This window comes from Mus musculus, chromosome 2, assembly GCF_000001635.26.
Source record: "Mus musculus strain C57BL/6J chromosome 2, GRCm38.p6 C57BL/6J".
Classification (NCBI taxonomy): Eukaryota; Metazoa; Chordata; class Mammalia; order Rodentia; family Muridae; genus Mus; species Mus musculus.
In genome coordinates this window covers 27,674,411-27,691,759 of record NC_000068.7, presented here as the reverse complement: position 1 = coordinate 27,691,759, position 17,349 = coordinate 27,674,411, and the positions used below count along the sequence as shown (strand labels likewise).

General features: G+C 55.4%; 1 protein-coding gene across 2 annotated transcripts in view; it reads right to left on the bottom strand.

Annotated features, from left to right (window-relative positions):
* The window catches only part of Rxra (retinoid X receptor alpha), an 86,875-nt gene extending 71,560 nt beyond the window's left edge, over positions 1–15,315 (bottom strand). The window contains exon 1 of one of the 2 annotated variants that reach the window (XM_006497805.1): positions 15,245–15,315. Coding sequence is in view for 1 of the 2 variants with exons in the window: in NM_011305.3 (NP_035435.1) it covers positions 14,300–14,327 (28 nt within the window). In the remaining variant the exon portion in view is untranslated. Of the gene's footprint in view, positions 1–14,299; positions 14,560–15,244 lie in introns of those variants that run through there. The other variant, NM_011305.3, reaches the window with a different exon arrangement.
* Between the last annotated feature and the right edge of the window lie 2,034 nt (positions 15,316–17,349).

Here is a 17,349-nt window from a genome sequence, read left to right as displayed (position 1 = left end):
TACCACCCTCACTGTACCCTACCTAGCCAGGCCTCAACTGGACACACTGCCGACACATTTCCCAAAGACCATGCCCCACCCTGCCACGAGCATACACCTCCAGCAAGAGCCGGAGAGGTGAGCAGAGAAACTGAGTCGGGCACTGAGGCTCATGCCTGCCACCACCCAGTGCCTGGAACATGAGAAGGGCAGGAGTCCCCGCCGCCCCCCCCCCCCCCATCCCAGCACCAGGTGTACTGTTCCCATGCCACACAAACATGCACATGAGCTCCTATCCAGTGTGTGAGGCTTGGGCCAGGAAGCCGGGTGGAGATTGGAGGGTGGAGCTCATCTAACCCAGAGTTTCTGAAAAGAGCCCACGAGGAAGTAAAAATAGGAAATAAAAATAAAATTGCTCTGGCCAGCCCCAGTTGTTTGTGAAGGAAACAGGGTATCTCCTTGCCTAGCAAGGCAAGCTGGCTCCAGTACCTCCCAGATACAAGACGTCCCCACCCCTGCTGACACCATAAGGCGAACCAGGCACCTGGGACCCAGCAGGAAGTGTTGAAAGGGGGAGTCCTGGGGTCCTGGATTCAAATTCTAGCGAAGCAGCGTCATGACTTCTCCGTACCACACGTGGCTTCAGACAAGGAAAGGCAGAGTTAGTAAACACTGTACCCCTCCAAGCTGGAGCCTCCTATAGCAGCCCTGCTCTCTTCCCCATCTGCAAACATGCCTGCTTTGCCTAAAGTGGACAGTTGAGAGAAAGGCACCAGAGAGCAGTCTTCCACGGGCAGCCTAGCTAGCCCTGGTCTCCCCCACCCGCACAGCCTGCCTGCAGCTCTCAGACCTAATTTCCTCATCACACAATGAGAGGAAGCCTTCCTTCCTACCCTTCCCTGCTGAGCCTTGCCAGCATTCACGCCAGGCTCCTTTATACTAAAGTGTGCGCAACAGACCCTGGCTTTAGGCCCTACTAACTTCTTTCCCTCAGGGCACAGACCTCCTTTGGAGTCAGAAAGCAGAGAAGGACCACTGGACCTTCGCTGGCACATTTTCCTCTCCCCTAGAGCATCAGGCACCTTCCGGGTCAATACTCAGAGACTGGTAGGGACTGCCGAGGTGCCTTCGAAAGGACATGTAGGTGCTGAGGATGACTAGGCCAAGGGACAGTAGAATCTAAAACACGACATGTCCCCATGCCTGGACACAGGTGTGCATACAGACACACAAGGACAAAACAGGAACCTCATGCATGAACACAGTTACACATAGCTACACACACTCATGGCCATGCACACTCACATGTGGACACTACACAGTCTCACACATGGTCATGGGTATGCACACAGACACACATACAGTCAAATACACAGGCAATACATGAACCTTATGCATGAACACAGGTGTGCACGACACACACAGCCATGTATGCTCACACATGGACAACAGACTGAACTTCATGTATGACACAGGTATACACATAGACACAAGCTTACATATGGCCATGTACTCTCCATATATAGGCAATATTCAGAACCTCCCACATGAACACGAGTGTGCATACTCATAGATATATAATACACAGAAGCTCAAAAACAGGCACATGTATAGAGACATGTATACACATGCCATGAACTCTCACAGGTAAATAATATACAGAATTTCATACATGGACACAGAGTGTACACAGTCAATACACTCTCACAGGTAACTTCATACATGGACACAGAGTATACACAGTCAATACACAGACCCACATGCGTAGACACACATATAAAGACATACACACATGTCACTATGCACGTTTATATATGGCTAATATAGAACTTTATAGATGAACACAAGAGTACATATAGACACACATACATAGCCATGCATACTCATGTATGGCTAATATATAGAACTTCACATACAGACACATCATGTTCAGTCACATATGGATGGTGCACAGAACCCATTAATATACACAAGTGCATACAGACACACATGCATGGCCACATATACTCAATGTAGCTAATACACAGAGCCTACACATGAGCACAAGCATACACACACATATAGCCATACACACTCATATGTGGATGGTACACAGAACCTCATATATGGACATGTGTATACACTCAGACACACACATGGCCATGCACACTCACATGTGGGTAATAGAGAACCTCACACACAGACACACCCTCAGACCAGGACTCAGACACACACACAGAGGGTTGGGCATCAACACAAGTGCCATCCACACACACAGAGTTCCGCATGCACACTCTGCCTAGCACCCAGTTGCACAAACAGCAGGAGGGCCCTGTGCTCATAGCAGTTTGGGCTCTAAAATCCCAGGGGAAAGTCTGAGGTAGCCAGCATGGCCTAGATACAGGCAGGAAGGCTAGAAGAGAAGACCACACACTACAGACCAGGTCCAGGCTTTCTGCCCAGTGGCTGCTGTCTGTAGACCCTACAAGCTAGCCAGGAGACTGGCAAGGCTCAGGTCCCCGAGAAGGAGATAACAAGCAGGGGCTGAGGACAAGGAACAAAAGGACCTTCGCCCTTCTAGTTCCCCACGTCTCAAGGGCCAACCCCACGATACCTCACAGCTGACAACCCAGGACCCTCAGTCCCCAGGTTCCCACACCAAGTGAGGAGGCCGCAGCAGGAGGATGGTGACAACAGTCACAGTGTTGTTCTCAGAAAGGCAGCCAGGGAAACCTGGGGTGGGGAGGGGACAGCCAGCAGGTCAGCAGCTAAAAGGAGCAGAGGGGTCTGGGCGAGGAGGTCATTTCAAGAGTCCTGGTGGAACCTGAGCTCTGGAACAGAGAGGGGCCCCCAAAGACCAGCTCCCACACCACTCCACCTCCCAGCAGGTGCAGAGTCCCCTAGGACCTCCACCATGGCAGGCTGGAATCACGGCTGCGGATAAGGACTGCACAGCCCCCTCTGATGATGACCTCATAGCTTATCAGGCATGTCCAGGGCCACGTGGGCCCAACAGCCATCCTCTCCTCTGCCCCATGAGTGACCATGTGTCCAGCTACCCAGCACAGGAGACACAATAACTATCCACAAGCAGATAAGTTTCCAAGCTATTGTGGGCAAGGAAGCCATGTCACCAACAGGTCAAAACCAGCTTACCAGCCACAGCTCCAAGAGCCAGGTGCCAAAAGGGTACACACTACCCACCAGTGAGTTATCCAAGGGTGGCACAGTGACCTGTCCCATGACTCTATGATCTGGGAGATGTCAGCCTGGGTCAGAGGAACCAAAGGTATCAGCTGGACTGGAGTCCGATCCATGAGCCAGAAGTGGCGCTCATGTCCTGCAGCCAGGTGGACAGAGATTAGATCTGACACAGGAAGGTCCTGAAACACTACAAAATTCTCCCTTATAAACCACAACACATCAGTCAAAGGGAATCAGAATGAGCTATAGCTAGATCCCCAAACAACTGTCCAAAGAAGTCTTACAAATAACAGTGGCCAGGCCAGCCAGGGAAGCTGCCCGTGCCTACAGTTGGGCCTCCCAGACCAGAGTGACATCACGGATACTCATAAGGCATGGAGCAGGCCAGCCCTCCCCACATGGGCCATCAGAGGAAGGAAGAACACACAGTTAAAGAGGACATCCTGAGTCACAAAGCTGTCTGTAGGCCATATCATCACGTGCATGCCCCATCCGGGTCAGTCAAACTTCTCCTGCTGTCCAAAAACCACAGGCAGTGTTGTCAGGGAGAAGAAGCCAGAACCACAGGGGTCCAGACACCCCTCAACACCAACACAAATCCAGAGCCACGTCTCCTCTTACTCACGTCAGACCTGGGGGTCCACCCTGCTGGAGATGGCTTAGCTTTGTGCTATACAGAGCCACCAAACAAGAGTCCATGATGCCCAAAAGGCAGTGTAAGTCTAGGATACAGACGGGATAGAGTCCACCCAAAATCTGACTCACAGGATCCTCTAGGATCCTCTAGACAGCTGGGAGGAACTTCAGCCCTCCTCAGCCCTACCCCAGGCCTCCCCTACCTCTTACCTAGTAACCATCTCTCATTTGCTACTACCTGCCTTGACAGTTGCCCTTGTACAGGAGCGGAGTCTTTATCACACGTCACCTCCACAGGCTCTACCTCCTAAGCGATTCAGAGCATTCAGATCCCAGTGTCCTCTGACCTAGCCTCCAGCCTTCTGTCCTCAGTCACTCAGACCTGAGCCCACACTCTCCCTGGCCAACACTCCTAGACATGTCTGTAACCACACAGCTTGCCGCTGCTCTCCCTAAAGCTCCTCCTGAGCACATGTTCTCCTACTCTGCATCACTATATCCTGCTGGAATCCCAGGTTGCCATGTGCCTACTCCAACATGTCTCCTTATACCCTGGCAGCTAGAGGGAGGCCTTGCCTGTGTACCCCAAAGAGGTCCTCTATGGCTGGATACTAATGGCCCTGCATCAGCTCCCTGGCCCCTTGCAAGACTGCCACTCAGCAGGCCTACAAGAAACCAGTCCATCTGACTTCTCTTTGGGATTGAAATTCTGGCACTGCACCCACTGGTGCTATGGTCAGGAACACAACTGCTGGAGGCCAGAGCCAAGGGACACCCAGAAGTCTTAAAGCTGATCACCACAGGGGAAAGCACGCTGCTGTCAGATTCAGGAATGGCAACATCAAAACAGCCTGCCCCAGAAGCCAGAGAAGGCACTAATCCTGGGGTAGGGGCTCTGCAGAGGGCATTACCTCATTCCATAAACATTCCATCAAGGCACAGAGCACTGCAGATCCTGCAGCAAACAGCCCAGGAGCCACCTGCCCTGAAGGACAGGACATGCAGAAACAGCCTACCCAAAAAGACTCAGGGCTGAGCCCAATTCTGCCATGAACTGCCAAGGACCCTGGAGGACACCACAAGCACATACTCCCCACCTCTGCCAAAACTGGGTGTCCATCCTTCCTGCCTACCACCAAAGAAACCAACTAAGGAAGAGAGTTATACACCCTGTTTCAGAAAATACATGCAGCAGAGAGCAAGGGATAGCAGCCCCTAAGAAGCCACAGGGCCTGGAGACCACCATCATCCAGCCTTTCTAGGCCAGGTCCCTGGGGTCCCAACCTCAAGTGGTGGCACGCCCAGAAATCATGCCCAGGGAGCCCAAGATGGAAGGAAGCTCTGCTCCTGGTACAATGACTAAGTCCCCACTTCTCAACCCTCCTCAACCTTGATCCTGGGCAGAAAGTCCAGAGCAGGATGGGTGGGGGTGGCTCTGCCACCTCCCCTGGACTCTGGTCCCAATCAGAGCTGTCCTCCAACCAGCAAGGAGAGACAGGGCAAATACTTCTTGCAGTCTCCCGGGCATATGACACCAAAAATGCCCATGGGAACAGAAATGGGGATGAACCAGAGATGTGGAGATTGGCTGGCTATAGTGGCAACCCTACTGTTCCTTCCAGAATGGTCCTGAACCCCAAAGTTAGCACCCTCCAGTGGGCAATGACCTCTAGTGGGCCAGCAGGGTCATATTCATACCCACAAAGTCTTCAGAACCAGGAGAGGGGATGGTCATCAGGGGAACAGCTCAGAGGGTCTTGTAGTCAACACATCCCCACCAGGCTCCGCCTCAGCTCCACATAGAGTTAATCATTCTTACATGAGCCAACCAACCACACACACACACATACACACACTCGTGCACTCACTCACGTGGTTTCCACAGCACACACCTGTGACTCAGGTAGCAAGAGGCAGGCCAGAGAAGTAGTGGGTAGGCAGATAGATCCTTCTGGAGCCCATGACGGGAAGACTTATTCTCATACCCACCTGGGCAACTCATCACTAGACCCTCAGCTGGAGGGGGGCATAACTCCCTGGAAAAGGTCTGCTTTAATTCCAGCTTTTCTAGCAAACTTGTGATTCAAAACCTAACTGCAAGACCTCCATCAAGTGTCCTGATTTCCTAGGCACCTTATACAGGTGAAGCAACTGAAGAAGGTCAAAGAGATGATTTTGCCAGTGGTGGCCCACACTGCACTAGACTAAGAGATAGCACCCACTCACCACGCAGGGTGGTCTAGTCACCTGTAAGTATTAAACATGGAGAACCTGGGTGGGAGCGAAGAGGAAGGCAGGTACCTGGTGGGTCAAGAGAGGATACAGAGCCACCTGACCCCAAGTGTAGGGCTTACTGGGGTGAACATGGAGCAATGGAGAGCCATGAAAAGGGCTAGGTAGGGGAGGTCAGAGCTCAAGGACAGAAAGCTGGTCCCAACTTAGACAGACAAGGGGTTGACCCACTCATCTCTAGGCCTCATGCCCCGGCCCTTCACCGCCCCTTTCTTAAGAGTCACAAATTCTGCAATGCATGCTCCTTGCCCTCAAAGTGCCTTCTCTAATGTCTCCAGTTCAAATCCAGAGCCATGTCCAGCCCTTTCACCAATGCCTAAGTGCCCATGGCTTCCCGGGTCTTGGGGACATTTCAATCTGATTCCTGTCCCCTCAGCTAGGAGAGGAAACACAGAAATTCCTGAGGAGCCGTGGTCTCCAGCCGTGGTACGTGACTGAATGGCCACCAATCCAGAAGAGCAAAGCCAAGGAACCAGGAGGGAAAAGCAGAGGCCTCTGGCTGCCAGGAGTCCTAGGGAGGCCCAGGCCCAGGAGCACGCGGGGGGGGGGGGGGGGGGGCGGGAGGCTGCTTAGGAACACAGACAGCTGGGCAGAGAGCGCCTTCGCAGGGCTCCCCGCCCCAACCAAGAGCACTTGCAACATCTCTAAAAGGCCATTCTGTATAGCTACATGACAAGAGGGTATGCAACAGACACAGGAGTCTGAAGGAAGGATGCTCCACCAAGACCCCTGAAGGAGGCCTTCAGTTCGAGCTCCACCTCGTTTCTCCCCTCATAGCCCACCCGCGGGGATACTGAGCTGAAGGAACGGCTTGTGTTTTTGCTGACACATGCTGCATGGTGCCCAGTGCTGTCTGGGGAGCACCTGTCTGGTGGAGCATCTGGACACCAGGCCTGACTTTCCAAAGAAGTTACATGGCCCTGCCAGCCCCTCTCCAGAGCATGGGGCATCTTCCAGTCCCAGCAAAACCAGAGGTCGATTCCACCGGCTCAAGCTTGTCCCTGCCCTCCAGAAGTTTCAGAAAGAGATACAGGATCGAAGCTGGCCACTCAGAAGCCTCACAGGCTGAGCATGCAGTCCAGCCAAAGGCCTGGAATCCCATCCCACGGCCTCTGTAGAGAAGCAGGACAGGAGGCAGAGACGCAACTGGTTTGAAGACAAAACTGGAAACCCAGACAGCCTGATGCGACCCTTTGCATGACAAAAACATAGAGGGCATTCAGTAGCCAGTGTGGGAAACCAGCTAGCCAGCAGACAATGTGAGGCGTGGCCACCAAGCCCCTGAGGTCCAGGTAAGCTGCCTAGAGCTTCACTTCAGAGGGCCTGCACAAAAGAAGCACCTCCTGAGCCTGTAAGCAGCTACTCCAGCCACCTGGACTGTCACCGCCTGACCTCTGCCCGGGGCCAGCACGGACACTTAAGCTAAATTGGTCAATTATGGGATACTTAGATCCCTCACGGGGCTTCCCAACCTCCCTGCACTCTGGGCTGCAGCACCAGGAAGCCAGTTGAATCAGTAACCTCATTACAGCCAGCGCACACCCAGTGGCTTTGAACTCCGCAGGGCTTATCCACAGGCACTGCAGGATTTACACACACACACACACACACACACACACACACACACACACAAAGAGAGAGACTCAGACAGACAGATAGACAGACAGAAACAGGGCCTAGCCTAGACCCAGCCTACCATGCTCCCCTCCCCTCCCATTCAGGATGCTATAGCCTTTGCTAACAGCCATCAGCACCAGCTCTGGGCTCCAGGATGCTGTCTGGGAAAGTTGAGTCTGGTCTCCATGGAAGATAAGACATTGAGCCTATAGCTCCTGAGTCCCTAGTCCATCTGAGAGAACCTGCTTCTGGAATAGGACATCATAAAGGACAGACTTGAACTTGAGCAAGGAAGACCCTTAGCTACACACTTCTAGAGCCTCAGTGTCCCAATGCCAAGCCCAGAAACCTTTTCTTCACCCTCAGGGTCTCGATGATCCTACAGTGGAGGCTCCCCCAAGGCCAATCTGGTCACTAGCACCATCCAATACACTGGGCCTGTCTGTTCTCCCAGACCAGGGCATAAATTTATGACCACTCAACTGTTCCCTCACCTATCTGGGAGACCCTGACATCACAAGCCCCAGGCTTGGGATGTATCAGCCAGAGCATTAAGGGACTTCCCCAAGAATAGGCCAAAGACATAAATGGAAAAGAGAGTAAACTGCGAGAAATAGAAGAAAGCCATCCTCTCCTCCAAAGCAGTGCCACTAACCAGGGAAGGAATAGACTCTACAGACCAGGCCAGGTCAGCCTAGGCCTCCAGTGTCTGTGGGAGCCCCCATCCCCAGCCTAAATTCTGCGAGGATGGGCCCAACCTAGGGCTCCATAGCCAGCAGGAGACACCTCCCCCTTAGCCCTGTGCACTGCCTCTAACCCACCTCTGCATACTCAGGAGGCCTGAGACAGCTCCACCTAACACTCTCATCCAGACCTGCCTTATGGCCTCTCGTCTGGCTGTGCTTATAATGCAGCCCCTCCTCTGCCAACCTCACCATGGGTGGAAGGACAAGGAGGCTGTGCCAAGCAGGTGCACCCTAATTACATGGGGATGGAGGCCACTAGCAGGCCTGGAGTCCCCTTAGAAAGAACTCAGCACAATGCTGCTAGATTCCCAAAGGCCAGGCCACAGTGCACTTGTGTGCATGCATACACATGTAACACGTTCTGGACAGGGACTGCAGATATAGCCATGTCTGTGCCGTGCCCTATGGACTATGTGAGGCTGCCTTCCTCTGGTCCCCTGCCACAGGCCCCTATGGATCATACCACCAGACAACGTGGCCCTGGCAGGGTGAGGCAGAGTAGCCAAGCCACTGGATCTTCGGGTAGAAAGTACCACTTGCTGCCCTCCCCCTCCCCCCGAAACCTTCCACAGCCCAATGGAGACCTGTAAATTTCCCAGCATCCCAAAAAGCTCTCAGCTTGACAATCAAGGAGTCTCCACTTTCCAGTGACTCTTGAGGAAGGAGGGCGAGCCTCCTAGGGGCAAGGGTCCAGAGCCTCACAGTGAGACCTCAGATCTGCCCGTCAAAAGGCAAAAGAGCTACTCAGCCCAGGGGTGGAAGCAGTTCAGGGCTCCTGGGGAACTGGACTGGGCATGGACCCCACTCGTGTAGGCAGCTTCTTGACGTGCTGACAGAACAGGACCTAAGCAAGTTCGAGAACAAGTTTTGGCCCAGCTGAAGATTAGGGCTGGGCCTGTCTGGGAAATCAATTTGCAGAGCAGAGAGAACCACACAGAGACATGATACTGAAGTGCCAAGGCAAACAGACCCTACCACAGGGTTTCCCATCACTAATCAAGGCTGCCCCTGGGTCAGCCATGAGGTCCTGAATCAAGTGCCAGTTACACAGCAGGCACCCAATGGATACATATCAGCACCCTCTCCAGGCAGGCAGGTCCTGAACCGGTCAGGACAGATTGAAAAGAACAGCAGCCAGACTCACAGAGCCACGTGAAGTTTAGGAGACCCTGAGAGGCCTGCAACACTGGCCTGCTGCCTCATGGTAGCGTGGAAAGCAGCACCAGGTAAGTGGTGGGGGTTGGGGGTGCGTGTCTGTGCACACCCAGGCCGCTCCCCACACATCCCGGGCCAATTTTATTTCCCTGCTTTCTGCTCCGTTTCACGCTCATTCAGCTGCTGAGCTAGACAATTGCTTTGTAACTCTAGGGTGCAATTTCCCTGTCTGTGAGGCGCTGGGGCACGACTGCTCAGAACATCTCGCACCAGGCTCTGGTGGGTGTGCTCACGCGAAGTCCTTCGCTCCACCAGACTCACTGAGCCTTGGGGAGACTCATGCAGCAGCTGGGGTCTATCCAGGGAGCCTAGCAAGGGAGAGGAAACCTAGGCAGGGACACCCGGCCAATGGGTTGCAGCTGTGTTGTCTTGATGCCCAATTTTCACCTCTGCTCCCATACCCAGTGGCATCGGGGAATCTCAGGATGGTTTTGGCTCAACCCTGGTGACCCGCCCTTATCCTGAGGCAGAGGCCCAGAGAGGCCCTGGATACAGGCCTCACCTTGGGAAAGAGGGAGTCACACCCCACAAAAAGCTCTATGAACTCCCAACCAGCCTAGGACAAAACAGGCTCCATGCCCAACAGCCTTTAAAAACAAGGAATGCGTCCATTTTACAGATGCAGATGGCTGATATCAATTGTCCAGCTGCATCTGTCCTTCAGGATCTTCTGTGGCTATGAGGGAGAATATAGCCATGGAAGAGAGTCTGAATAAAAAGGAGGCACAGGGAAGGAACAATTATACCTTATAACCAGGACACGCTGCATGCCCACAGGCAGGCAGACAGCCCATCTCCCCCAACCCTTCCCCAGCACTGAAACAGCCTGTTTTAAAAGCACTGGGGGCTGATGTGGTGGCTTAGTGGGTAAGGTACTTGCTATCAAGGACTGAGTTCATCCATCCCTGAAATGTCCATGGTAGTGAAAATGAAGAAGCAACTCCCAGAAGTTGTCCTCTAACCTCCATACAAATGCTGTGGCACATGTGCCTGCATGTATAGACACACACACATACACACACACACACACACACACGCAATTTGTTTTTAAATAGCATTGGGACAAAGGTTTGGAAGGTGATCCCCAAATGGACACACTCCCAGCCACAATCCAGATACCTATACTCTTGAGAACCAGGGCTCCTGTCTTCGTCCCTGGCCTGGCTGATAGTAGTTCCCATGAAAATCCAGCAGCCAATCTGATACCTTAAGGCCCAGCCCAGCCCACAAGCTTTAGGCCTAAGGAGAAAGGGGAGAAGACAGGTCTTGGCTCGTCCTGGCCCTAAGCCATCTGTAAGGTTCCAGGCCTACATCTTAAGACAGCTGAGCAAGGTCTACCACTCTCTGCAGACCCTGGCCTGTACATGCGCATAGCAAGACCCCATTCCCCTAGAAACAGGAAGTTCCAGGCTGCCTCGCTGACTGCTGGTCCCAAGGCTATCTCATACCACCTTCTATGCAGTTTGATTCTGTCCACACATGCAGATCCCAGAGTTCCTTTGGTATGTGCAGCCAGCCCTTGGGTGGAGAGGAGCAGGCCTGAGCACCCCTCCATTGTCCACAGAGTGACAACCCCTCTATAACACTCCCTTTCCTAGAGGAAGGCATGAGGATGGGATAGGGGTCCCCACTCTTACACTCAACCTCAGAACCAGTTACGGGAGGAGGCACTAGCAAGGAAGTCAGAGGGGCCTCCCTGAGGAGCTGCACCTAGCCCCAGCGCTGAAGGACATGCACAGCTGGAAGAGCCGCCCAGGCCCTAGACCTGGGAGCCAGCCCACAGCAGCTGCCCCATGTGATCAGCTGCAGGCTCGACTCTGCACCCCACACACCCCACAGACTCTGAGCAGTGCAGACCTGGGCTGTGTGTAGAGCTCCCCACCCTCAGTGACTCCTTCCGGTGGGCCTAGCTCTCTGAGCCCACATCTGAGACAAATGCTTGTGCCCAGCACAATAGTCACGGCCAGCCCAAAGAAGAATACTGCCAGACAAGTCCACCACCACAGTCAGACCACCATCAGGGAGTCACTTTTTCTCTCCCTAATACTTCCTCAGTCAACAACGAAGTCTCCTCCAGCGTTTCCCAAAAGAAATGCCCAAATCAGTAGACAGCCAGGGGCCTAAACATGAACTGCCTAGTCAGGCCCAAGCTGGACTCCAAGCCCAGCCTCCTGAGAGTCATGTGACTCTGTTATTTCGGGACTCCCGGAATGTGCTCTATTTTGGGTCACAAGGGCTCTGATGTTACTAAAAGCCCCCTCAGGCAGGCCCCAAGCTCACCAGGTCCCCAAGTACCACACAAGAGGGTGGCTGGAGGTCTAGAGCCTGGCTTCTGGAAACCTGTTACTCTCACAAGCAAATGGGCCACTAACAGCTGAGAGGGGCAGTGCAGGCTTGAGACCTTTGGACTCTGCAGGCTCAGCCTTCCAGTCCCACCATCTAGGCTGAGGCCAGCCCTTACCCCAACTCCCCAACTGGCATGGAGGAAGACCAGCCCTGGACAGCAGAGCCAGGAAACAGGGGCTGCCTGGGGCAAATTCCCCAACCTCCCTTCTTTCTTCCTAGATCTGTCCTGTGCAGATCAGCTCAGTTGGCAGAAGCTTGGAGGCTGCCTGGACCACCAAACACACACAGTGCACACTGGAAAGAGCCCTGGGTCCCGGACCCCAAAAGGGGCAAGGGAGTGAAAAAGGGATGGCCAAACTTTCCTAGACACTTCAAGTCAGACCCAAGCTGTCAGTGGGGACCCTGGACGAGCCAGATCCTCTGACACTCAGCCCCCAGGAGGGATTAGGCTGTGTTGACAAAAGGGCTTAGGCAAGTAGCCGCTTAAATGGATCTTCAACTGCACTGGACTTCAGAGCTGGTCACAAGCTTAGTAAAAAATAAAACGTAATCAGAGCCCAGGACTCAGCCCTCAGCCCTGGGGCACAGGCTGCCTGGGAGGCCAAAGCTGGTCCTGAGAGCCACCACTCTGTGAAGCCAACACAGCAGCTCTGAGACATAACTCCTCTTCATGGAGACTCCAGTCCAGCCGCCTGCAATGTCATTGCCAGTTCTGTATGTGTCAACTTTGAGAACGGGCTCTGTCTCTCCTGGGGTGGTGTTCCCATCTCAAGACCTAGCCAAAGTAGTGCCAGGCCCTGGCCGTGTCCCAGGCCAGAGACTGAGCAAAGCATTCCTGTCTGAAGGACCCAACTCTGTGTGCACATCAAGGCTTGAATGAAGGAGAAAGAGATGTCTCAGGAGCCTCCCACCCCCACCCCACCCCAGGCCCCACAGCAACAAGCCACAGTAACAAAGCTTTCTTGTCGGCTGACTTTGGCAGGGGGTTACAATGCCAAATCCACCATTTGTAGCCTCGAAGTGAAGCCTTCCCCAGTCAGTTTCTCAACTGCAACAGGGACAGGAGTTTATAGCCGGGGAGCTAGACCCCCAAGCTCAGGTGTGCTCCCACTGTCTCTATCACTACTCATAAGGATGGAGAGTCTGAAGCTGTGACACACTTGTAACACAACCCCAGTCACTTTGCAGCAGACCTGTTTGTGAGAAGGCTGGAGGTTAAGGAGGTACCACCTCCCCAAATCACCAAAAGTCCTGGCAACCATGCTGGGTTCTGATCACCCCTCAGGGTAGCCAAAATGCATCCCAAACCTCATAGGGGGTGGGAGGCAAAGAGGCAATGATCATCGTGGAGCTTCGTCCATAATCTGCTGTCCTGATTTCCAATCAGCACAAATTCTTCACCAGCCTGACAGCCTGGCTGCTGTCCTCACCACCAAATTAATATCTTTCCCGGAGCTCATTTATAAGTCTCCCTACCCTGCTTCCCTCTGGCTCCCAAACCCCAGGGAGAGTAATGAGTGGGGGGCTCTGACCCTGCTTGGTTCTACTCCGGGAGTTGGCAGGCTGTTTGGGGCTGGGTGCTGCTGGCGGGAGGGTTGCAGGACAAGAAAATGATCCTTCTGCCGATGGGTTGTCTCCCCTAAATACTGAAAACTAGGGGTGCCAGAGTGTGGGGCCCCAGTCCTGGGTTTAATCAGAGACCCAGAGTGACCGTGCCCACCTAGGTTTGGTCTGCTGTCGGGGAACGGCAAGATCGCAGACTCTATCCTGGGCAAAGAGACAGCCAGGGGCCAGCGGCCTTCTCCAAGCCACAGCCCGACGAGCCGGGAAGAGCAGTGGCCTCCCGGAGCCCAGCGCGTCGTCCCCATCCCAATGCCAGGGAGGCCCGGAGCCCTCCAGCGAGCTCAGAAGTTGCTCCTCCGGCGTGGCTCGGTTCCCGGATAGCTAGAGCTGGGCGCCCCGGGGGTCCGCGGAAGCGCGAGGCGCAGCGTGAGGGTCCCTCTCCACGTCCCGAGCGAACCTGCGCTCGCGCCAGCCCGCCGCCCACTCCCGCTCCTCGGCAAGTCAGAGGCCCGGCGTCCTCGCCCTCTCCCGCCGCGCGCCTGGGCCCGGGAAAAGTTGCCCTGTGCCCACTCGCCTCCCCGGGCCCGGCGCGCTAACTCTCGGTACCGCCACGGCTCGGGGCCAATGGGCCCGGCCGGACCCCCAGCGCGCGCTGCGCACGCGCCCCCGCCCCGCCAGCCCCGGCCCCCTCCCTCGCCCGCGCCGCCGCGGCCAGCACTCACCGAGCGGCAGGAAATGTTTGGTGTCCATGTCTGCGACTAACTCATGCCCAGCCGGCGGCGGAGCAGCAGGGCGGCAGCGCGGCGGCCCCCGGCGCGGCCCGCCCGGGGCCCGGGCGGCGGGGAGCCGGCGGCGGCAGCGGCGGCGGCGGCGCGCGGAGGCCGCGGCGCGGCGAGTTGTTGCAAAAGTCGCCCAACAATGTAAACTACTTGTGCCTGCGCGCGCCCCGCGCGCGCACCCGCCGCCCGCGCCTCCGCCGCGCGCCCGCGACCCGCTCCGGCCCGGCCTGCAGCGGGGCGGGGGGGTGGGGGGGGAGCGGCGGGGGGCCCGCGACGGGCGCGGACTCGGCGCAGCGCCGTCGCCGCCACTCGCCCCGCCCGCAACCGGTGCGCGCCCCGCCCGCCGCTGCCGCCGCCGCCGCCACCACCACGGCCACCCCGCGCTCGCAGCCCGGCCCCGAGTTGTGAGCGCCCTGCAAACTTGCAAGTTTGCATCTGCCAAGGGTTCCCAGGAGCCGTGGGGCGGCGGCGTGGGAGGAGGGCGGGGCGGTGGGGTAAAGCAGCCTTCCCTTCCCGGCTGCCCAAAAACCCGGCGGCCCGCGGTGGTGGTGGAGGAGGAGGAGGAGAGCCGGGCCGGGAGGAGAGCCCCGCGGCCGGGCCATTGTCTGCGCGGACACACAAAGAGGCCGGCCGTGGCCGCGCGAGGACCCTGGTCCTGCAAGGCTCCCTGCAGAAGAGCCGAGGCCCTGCGCATCCCGGTGGACACATGGGGAAACTGAGGCCGGTGAAGGGCCGTGAGCCAGAGGCAAGCAGCTGGGCAGGGAGATGCTGCCCTTTGGACGTCCCAGTCCCCTTCACCTAACACGCGAGAGGCCCAAAAAGGACCCTGGTGTCTGACCGCAGGCCAGACAGGCAGAGGGGGGCTGGGGTGCTGCTCGGGGTACCCACGTTAACACGACGGCTCTCACCCTCCTCAGAGGCGCGGGGCTTGAAGGGCGCTACTGCCGGCTTCGGACATCACCCGTGGCCCCAGGCTATTTTTATACCTTGGTTAGCTCTCTGCCCTGACTTAAATTCATGATTTGTTTGTTTAAAAACGAAAGGAAGCACTCCTACCCAGGGAGAGCCTGGGCCTCCTCCGCAACCCGCCCGCCGACTTGGGCAGCTGGAATTCGGATTTGGGTGTGAGCTACCTGAGCGGAGCCAAGCCAGCCTCCCTAAGCGCAGAGTTCCCCCTGCGCCAAGCCAGGCAACCGGCAGTCCCGCCTCCCTCCACTCCCAGCTGGTGCCTGCCAGACCAAAATCCAGCGTGGAGGCCCTGGCAGAGGGGTTTACCAAAGTCCACAGGCTGCACAGAGTAGGTGCTGCCCAAAGAGAACACCTCCCCTCAAGACAAAAAAGAAAGCTCTGCGTGGGCCCACTACCACCGTCCTCCAGGACTGCACTTTTTCTCTGTAAAAAGCAATAGTTGGCCGAACTTGGTGGCACACGCCTTTAATATCAGCACTCGGGAGGCAGAGGCAGGCGGATTTCTGAGTTTGAGGTCAGCTGGTCTACAAAGTGAGTTCCAGGACAGCCAGGGCTATACAGAGAAACCCTGTCTCAGAAAAAAAACAAAAAACAAAAACAACAAAAAAAGCAATAGTTGTGGGACTCTATCTTAAAGATGTCTTTTAGCAGCCTACCAGAAAAGCTATAGACCTGTCTTAGAGAAAGGCCATGTCTGGTCCTCCTATGTGGGCTGGGAAACAAAATGGGGTTGCTAATGCCTTGGGTTGCACTACAAACCAGGCCTCCTTTCCCAGGTCATCACCTGGGAGTTCCCTTAGTGTGGCACACAACTTGGGGTGCTTCTGGTAGTGCCTGCATCAGGTAGCACAGCTCCATTGGACCCACTGGCCAGGGAGAAAACCCCCAGATTCCTTCCTTGACAGGGCCATTTTGAGACTCTTATGGCAGGCTGTGAGGGGGTAGAACTAACTCCCTGTGTCAACAGCAAGGCCAGAGAGCAGAAAGAGACTATAAGCTTTACCTTAGGGACGTGTTATCACAGTAGAGAGCTAAGACCTGTTCTTCAAACTCCTGGGCCATCCTCGCCAGGGCAACACGTGGTGACCAACAATAAAGTACCAACTTTCTACCCTGGCCAGTGAAATCTGGGCTGCAGACAGCCTGCTCACGCTAAGTTTCAGAACAGAAAGGATCAGGAAAGGTCTGTGGGGGTGGATAGAGAAACTTCAATGATCTCTGTCCCCCAGTATTGTGGGCCATTCGTTCTACCAACAAATATCAGCAGGCTCTATTGAAGACTTGACCCTGGGTTCTCACAGAAGGTGTGGTTAAGATGGGCAGGGCAAGGGCACACCCCAGCTCTGCCTTGCAACTCTTTGGTGGCCAAGCCAGGCCACTCTGCTCTTGCCCTCAGTTCCCTGACCTGGAAAGTGCAGACAATCCCATCCTCCATACTGGGTCTTTGAAATGACTAACCAGGCAATATAGAGACTGTTCAGCCAGGATGAGGCTTGCCAGAAAGTAGATATTTTGTCACAAGATAGGGAAGACTCATAGGCAAGAGTGGCTAATTATGACTGCAGAAGCCTTGGATCAGGATAAAGCAGTGCAGGCCGAGCTAAAGCACCATCAACAGGGACAGGGAGGCAAGGCCCAGGCAGCCATGGACTCTGGTGACTTCCTCATGGCTGGTCCTTGAGCTGTGCCATGAAGAAAGGACATGTTTGTCCCTTTGAGTCAGGATGACACACCCAGGTAGAAGGACTGGCATGAAGTGACCTGGGGGTGGGAAGAAGCATTAAGCCGCCTGGCCATCCCCAAAGCTGGCAATGGCATTTGAGGTCACCTCAGATGGTGGACAGCCTGATTTGCTGGTATGAACACCCTCCCCATCCGAGCCCCACCCCCACCCTCACCTCACCCCTTGCTGTGGGAAGCTGTAAGTGCTGGGAGACAGAGAGGCCTAGGCAGGCAGGTTTCCATGTGGGGACTTTAGCTGGGGACAAAGACAGTGGCAGTTTCCAGAGGTAGTACCTGCTTCT